This window comes from Engraulis encrasicolus, chromosome 4, assembly GCF_034702125.1.
Source record: "Engraulis encrasicolus isolate BLACKSEA-1 chromosome 4, IST_EnEncr_1.0, whole genome shotgun sequence".
Lineage (NCBI taxonomy): Eukaryota > Metazoa > Chordata > Actinopteri > Clupeiformes > Engraulidae > Engraulis > Engraulis encrasicolus.
Genome location: NC_085860.1, coordinates 14,265,723 through 14,273,222, shown reverse-complemented (window position 1 = coordinate 14,273,222; position 7,500 = coordinate 14,265,723). Strand labels below are relative to the sequence as shown.

Below are 7,500 nucleotides of genomic sequence, written 5' to 3'. Positions count from 1 at the left end.
GGCGTACACGCGGCACCCGCAGCCGCCGCCTCCCCACCCGGGCTACGGCGGCGGCATGCCCAGCCCCAAGACCATGATCAACCTGTCGGCGCACACGGGGCCCTCCATCCCCCCCTCCCCCTCCCACGGCTCCATCTACCAGGGCGGATACTCGCCGCTGCACGCCTACAACGCCGGGGGCACACGCTCGGAGCTCTCCTCGCCCGTCTATGCACGTGGAGACCTCAGTATTGATAGGCGTGTACGGAGCCAGATGGCCAAGGTAGACACTTCCTTGCCCCCTCCCCCCGTCTATCTGGGAGGGAGATGGCAATATAATCATTTGTCAAAAGACTGATGCTTTAGACCACTGGACTTATTTTTTTTGTCCAGTTGCCTACAGTTAAACTCCTCTGTCTAAGATGACCTCGATGAATGATTGTCTTCACAGACAGCATAATGATTTGTTATTTGTGGCTCCCGCCGTCTGGATTTCTACAGTCATGCTACATTTGGTTGTTGTTTAAAAATAATGGTTTGCAGGCACAGATCAGATGTCTTCCTGGAGGGACCCTCATTTGGGAAAGTGCAGGGCTGAGGTTGCAGATAAGCTGACAGGAGTATGCTAATGATGATGCTGCAGTCAGATTTTTAATAGAGGCTCAGCCTCCACAAGAGAAATACGAGTTTAATCTGGTCTCAACGTAGTGCTTTGTGTGGCGACAGGCAGCCACACTACAGATATTTTCCTTCTATCCTGAATGCTCTGTTTTGAGAAAGCTGACTGTTTTTTTCCAGTGGACTAAAATAGCCTTGCGTCAATAATCTTGACGGCAAAAAATGACAACTTTTCACCACTGTAATTCTATACTTGTGCTGTGATACCATGTATTGAGAGTAATTCCGGTATTGTCTCTCTCTCTCTCTCTCTCTCTCTCTCTCTCTCTCTCTCTCTCTCTCTCTCTCTCTCTCTCTCTCTCTCTCTCTCTCTCATAGTATGGTTATCCACCCGCACCCGATCGTAGGTCCATGCCAACAGGAATCCCGATTCAGACGATTACCCCTCAGTCACTGCAAGGGAAAACTGTGAGCCACCATCCTCATTTCTTTTCTTTGTCATTCTCTTTTGGGTTCTTGTATGTCCCCTCCCTCTCCTCCCAGCCCTACTCCTCTCTTCTCTCTCCCTCCACCCACACTCCCCTCTTCCCTCTCCTCCCAGCCCTACTCCTCTCTTCTCTCTCCCTCCACCCACACTCCCCTCTTCCCTCTCCTCCCAGCCCTACTCCTCTCTTCGCTCTCCCTCCACCATTTATCCTCGTTTGCCCTTGGCCAGCCCCACAGCGAATGTTTGCTATACCACCCTGTAATTTTATGCTTGGGCTTGGACACAGGTTTCCATTTGGTTTTAAAAGGGGCTGTTTCCAAGACACAAAAATACCCCTTCCTGCTCTACACTCCTACTCTTTTCTTTCCCTCTCCCCTTTGTTTTAGTTTTTCTTTTTTTTCTCTTTTTTACTGTATTCTTTTATTCTCCCCTTACCACCACACCCCCCACAAGCCTGTCTGCTGTTCTCCTGTCTCTGTTCTCTGTGGAGCTATCATTGGAGGCTGTCTCCGGTGGCAGATTGTGGGAGGGCTCGCGCGGTTGTGGGCCAGAGCCTACGCCATGTGCTTGAAATTAAAAAGTGTTTACTGCCTAAGCCTCCTCACACACTACTTTCACAGTTACTAAAGGTTATCCCTTCATATCCAGACTAAGGCATATGCTGTTTTTTTTTCTTACCATACTGTATTACAGAATTGCTGACTAAACCACACAGAACTCTAAACTAAACCACACCAGTCACCCTTCACTAATGTTGGTAATACAGTCATGGTTGTGGATGAGTCTGCGCCCATTTTGACCTCAAATCATCTATTTCTGTAGAAAATATTTATAGATATATATATTTCACTTTTTGGATCAACGTGTGGCCTACTTCCCATAACACTACTTTTCCAAACTTTCAAGAGATGGTGATCTGTGAAGTGAAATTAAGCGAACCAGGTATGATTGGACAAAAAAAAGAACTCTAGTACGCTACCGTTGGTGAATCAACTACATAGCACTTCAAAAATAAAATAAGGCCACGGCACATAGCACTCCGACTGTCCCTTTAAGCAGCGGGACGAACCGATCTATCTATGTCTCCCAACGCTGCCATCTATCAGCAGATGGCTAGGAGTGACTGTGATCTCCCGTCCCTCTGATCCTGCTGAGAGCAGGGGAAGGCAGAGAGGAGATGGGGAGATGGGACGGGTGCCAGAGTGATGCTGTGCCAGCCAGAGTCTCATAGTGGCTACAGTAAGCACTGCTCCGGCATCACTGGAGCCTAGTTTTAGAACAGTGCTTCTCAGCCTTTTTGGACATAACACCCACTTTTCCTAATCATAACCCTGCCAACGCCCCCTTAGTATTTAAAAAAAATAAAAATAGACTAATGTCCCCAATTCCAATTGTGTGTGTCCCCTCTTAGCTGTCTCTTTCTCAACGCTCCCAAGAGGCTCCTTAACGCCCCCTGGGGGGGTGTAGTGCCCCCGTTGAGAAACACTGTTTTGGAAGAACCAAACCCACCAGCTGCTTCTTTCAAGCATTCCAACTTTCTGAGTTACTTTTTTAAGCTACTTGTAGTGACAGTTCAAAAATATTCATGTTATATTCATGTTGAGGACATTTTTAAAATACAGCGTTTTTTGCATATGTTATTCAGAAGATAGCGTTCATATTTTGAGGTACGATAATAGTGACACATTCTCTGACTGGTTTTAGACATGTGTTTAACCTGTTTTTAGAAATGTTTGTTGCATAATTCAGGTTTAAGCAGCAGTCATAGTTTGTACCGGTAGTTTATACATCGTTTCAAAGCATGCTGTTGTTTTTCACAACCAATTTTTATAGGCCATCACATTACAAGGTGTCGTAGAATTTATGAGTCTGTGCATGGCATTAGCTATTCTACGGGGTCAGATTGCGATTTACAGAGCCATAGCAGTTGCAGCCCATGCATGAACTCAAATAAAATGTTATGGCTACACAGACTCAAACTTGTTCATTGAACCTGCTTTGGTTCATTACTACTGCAGGACATTTCATACAAATTACCTAGGGCTTAAAATTAGCTAGTGCCATTAGCTGGCCCGTTTCACTTTAGGTACAGTAGCGCCAGAAATAAAGGAAGGGGGTAAGGGGGTTGGTAAGGGGGGTCCCTGGTCCCTCTGCAGGGTTTGGTAAGGTCCCTGGTCCATCTGCCAAGGGGAGTTGGTAAGGGGTTCCCTCTGCCGGGGGGGTTAGGTAAGGGGGTCCCTCTGGAGGTGTTTGTAAGGGGGGTTGGTAAGGGGGTCCCTAGTCCCTCTGGAAGGGGTGTAGGTAATGGTGTCTGGTGGTGAGTGTACGTTTCCGTAAGTGACGTGGTGTGTGTCCCTCCCTGCCTCCTCCTGCTGCAGCCGGAGGAGCTGACCCTGCTGCTGATCAAACTGAGGCGGCAGCAGGCGGAGCTCACCAACATCCGGGAGCACACGCTAGCGCAGCTCATGCAGTTCACCCTCGAAGCCGACAACCCAAAGGTCAGCCCGGCTGTAGGGGGCCACAGAGAGCGTGCCAGAGGGAAGGTGCCCTCTACCACACGCTACCGCCCTGACTCTCCCTCACGTCAGCTCGCATTTATGACGTGAAGATGAGATGCGAGGTCTTGGTGCTCGTGTGTGTTTGCGTTATCATTTATGGAGCCATTTTTTTAAGTTGTCTGTTATGCTTTGCTTTTTAACAAAGAGCCATTTGCTTGAGGTTGGTATGCGTTATTATTTTTATTCTCTGTAATCACCAAGCTGGCCTTAGTGACTCCTTTATTTGTTGTTGTATGGCTTCCTCGGATGGCTCTTGTTTTGGTCTGTTCTTCGCTGGTTCTTGCACGTTGCATCTGCAATTGCAAGAATGTGGTTGTGAACCAGCCTCCTCACCTGTTTTCACTGCATTGCTGATCCCGATAACCCTTGAACTGCAACAGTGTGAAAAGCCATGATTGACCTGGTTTGTGGTATTCCAGGAAATGGTTTATCTATCAATTGCTAGAAAGCAGAACAGTACACACTTCCTTGCTGTCGGCATCAAGAGTAGTTTATCAACCATGACGGATAGCAGAAAGCAGCAGCAGAGGATGTGACAGCTGATACTAGGGTTTAAGATCTCACCAGATGTTTAAGTAGGAAATCTAAGTGGGGTCGCCATTAGGAGCATGTCTGTGTGTGGCCTCGGGATGGACGAGGCTTAACTCCAAGGGCTCAGTCACTAATGAAAGTCATTTCAGGGTTTTTCCTCTTTAAGCTGTCCCTTAAGTCGGCAGACTATGCTTAATTTGTCCGTGGGAAACGTAGAGCAGCGAGGAGGCTGTGAAGAAGTGAGGAAGCATTCAAGGGTTAACGGCACCAACAGCATGAAGCAACTAATGTCAACTCGAGTCTCATTTTGACACGCTCATATTTCATGTCATTGTTTTTCTTTGAGTCTTTTTTTTTTATGGTGTTATTTTTTGGCTTCTGTTTTTAGCTTGACTTGAATTCACTGGGTTTTTTGCTGTCATCCGAATTTGGAACCTTCAGTGTGCTTGCCAAAGACGCCTTGGTCACTGCGCACATTTTATTTCCGGGTGTCCAAAGCGGTGTGACAGTTGTGTAGACGTTAAAGTTTGCCTGGTGGTTTTATCTCCATGCCTCATGGAGATGCTGTGTCTGGTGAAATTGCTGTGCACAATACGCTTCCTTTGTATCCCGCCAGTTTCCCATTCACTGACACCACCAGCACAACGCCTATCATGTCAGCATTCAACTAACTCAAGCATAGCTGGCCTGCACATGGTTTCACTTGGACTCTCACTGTTTCATATTTTTGCCGTAACCGCATACCGTCTCATACCATCATATACTGTAGTAGTGAATGATGCATCTTGCTGTTTACTACTGCTTCACTTGAAACCAATGCGTTTTCCAGTTTTAAATTGATAAGCTCTCATACTTGCGTTTGAGCTTGTTTACGGCATCTACTCTACGTGTTGCCTGTCCTACCTCTTATTGTTATTCTCTCTGCCTCTGTAGTGTGTTTCTGCTGTGTTGTGTTATTCTATTCTGATATCTCCTCTTTCCTCTGCCTGTCAGTGTATTTGATGTGTTGTCTCTGCTTGTCAATATTTCCTCCTCACTATATTCCTTTCTCTCTCACCTCCCGTCTTTTCTCTTCTCTTCTGCCTCACTGTCTTCCTTTCTCTCTCATCTCCCGTCCTCTCCTCTCCTCTTCTTCTCTTCTGCTGCTGGTGCCAGAGTGACATTTTGTCACACCACCTCCAAAGGAACCTCATGTATCTGGATGACCAGGTGGGAATTCCCAGAAAGCTTTGCTGGCTTCATTTTTGTTTGTTTGTTTGTTTGTTTGATTTCAAGCATGACAGTGCAAGTTCTCTTTGATTTGTTTGACATTTTGACACTTGGCTCTTTTTTTATTGACGTTTCCATCCGCCAAAGAAAGTTCAACGCTACGCTACATTATGCCTCGTCGCAAATTCTGCCGGCTTATAAGTTGGAAGCAGTATGGGAGAGCAAAAGTGCACTTCCCTTCAATATTCAGATTCTATTCTGCGTCTGAATATTTTACTTATGGATGAGCTTTCCGAGCAAGCATGTTTTGTCTGAGAGTTGCCGCCGTAGACTATTTGCCAACCACACAAAGAGCAAAACGGGGATAAGGGATAAGCCATGCGATCTAACGACTCTATTTTGATGAGCTCAAAGAGTCCTCTAAATTCTCATCATGCTTTCTGGTATTTGTGATTCTTTTACAGGTTCTCCAGTTCATTTAACGCACATATTTTCTCCCCCTCTAACACGCTTCATCTGGTTTCATTACTATGCCCAACGGACCAGAACCCCTTTCCATCATAAACGTACAGTACTAACACTGTAGTCATGTCTCCTATATGACTCTGCATTCTGGATAACTTCTCTATGTGACAACTTGGCACATTTTGTCATGCAGCTAATTATACTGTACAGTTGCCTTGCTGTAAAAAGGTCCTTTTCAGTTTACCGTCCTGCAAGTAAGAACATACAAGTATCGGAAAGATCTAAAGATGTTTGTTGACATTGTCCTTTGAAGTATTCTGAATAAAGCATCAAACTAGACAGCAGCTCAACTTAAATCTTCCGTCTTAATGACAAGCCTTAGATTCTTCTGTTGATTTTTGTTTTCAAAAAGCTTGCCTTACAGATCAAGCCAGCTGGCGAGCTCCTGTTGTGGGGTTCATCCGAGGAGCGGGCTTATGTCATTGACGACACTGTCTCTGAACTTTAAAGGGGCTTTTCCAGTGAAACTGACTCTCACTGTGTTGCCTTCCTCCTTCCTCCTCCTTCCACCTCCTCCTTTCCTCTCCTCGGGCCTCCCCCCTGCCCTCTCGCTCTGCTCTCTCCACTCCACACCTCCTGGCGTGGAACTAGATGAAGGACAATGACCCCTTAATCCTCACCATACACACTATGATTGAGAACTCGGCCCCGAGGCCGCAACTCTACCAGCAAGTAAGGTCTCGGCCAGCCGTTGGCATTGCTTCTGTCTCACCACCACCTCCACTGCCACTACTGCCACCGACGTCTCAAACCCACCCACCTGCACCACCTGCACTGTCAGTGCCCCCCTCCCCCACACCCACCTCTCCCTCTCAGATGTGCGGTCCTCATCCCCCTCACCCCCTCCCCTCGACCTCGCTCGGCCTTCTGTATACGGCGTCTGCCAGCACATCCCCATCCATTTGCTTCTATTATTTCCTGTTGGGAATGTTGTTGTGCTGCCTGCCCTGTAGTGAGCATGGCTGTTGTGATTGATGTTAGTGAGGCTGGTGATGGTAGTAGTCGTGTGGATTGTGTCTGATTAAGATGCTCCCTCAAGAGATGGGGGGAGCGGGCGATGGATGGTGGGAACGTGCTGATGGTGGTGTGTTGTTTGCTTGTGTGTGTGTGTGTCTCACATTTCGACCCCACCCTTGTTTACACACACTGTCATGTGTCATGCTGAGGAGAGAATGTGCCAGATAAACTGCTGACGCTCTACAGCGAGCTTCTAGACACTTCTGTAGATAGTTTCTTTTTTCTATATGGTCTATTCCCCAAGTATTCCCCAACAGGTCAGGTGTTAGAACTGTCAAGGTCTGTAGTCTAATGGTTTCAAAAAGTGGACAGTCTCAAGTAGCAAGACTTTGGTGGAGCTAAAACTTAGTGTGTCTAGGTAGAGGGTGTCTGGGTTGTTTTATTTTAGATTGTGTATGAATTAAGAGACCTGGCTAAATTTAGGATAAAAAAGCAATAAAGTAGGAGATCTTTGCAAATCTTGATTATCTATTAAGGCAATTAAGATGTATGATGTCTATTGTTGGTTGTTCAGGGGTATCTTTAAAAAAACGTTATAGTGACAGGCGTACTCTACTCTGATGTCTGTCGTTAGTC

At 46.5% G+C, this 7,500-nt stretch overlaps 1 protein-coding gene across 8 annotated transcripts in view; it reads left to right on the top strand.

Moving 5' to 3' along the window:
• Positions 1 to 7,500, top strand: part of LOC134447334 (pleckstrin homology domain-containing family A member 5-like) — a 159,379-nt gene that overhangs the window by 124,877 nt on the left and 27,002 nt on the right. For 5 of the 8 annotated variants that reach the window (XM_063196747.1, XM_063196746.1, XM_063196748.1 and 2 more), the window contains 4 exons: positions 1 to 262; positions 976 to 1,065; positions 3,463 to 3,582; positions 5,329 to 5,382. The exon at positions 1 to 262 is cut by the window's left edge and continues 273 nt beyond it. In XM_063196747.1, the coding sequence (XP_063052817.1) occupies positions 1 to 262; positions 976 to 1,065; positions 3,463 to 3,582; positions 5,329 to 5,382 (526 nt within the window). The remainder of the gene's footprint in view (positions 263 to 975; positions 1,066 to 3,462; positions 3,583 to 5,328; positions 5,383 to 7,500) is intronic. The other 3 variants (XM_063196751.1, XM_063196753.1, XM_063196750.1) reach the window with 1 other exon arrangement.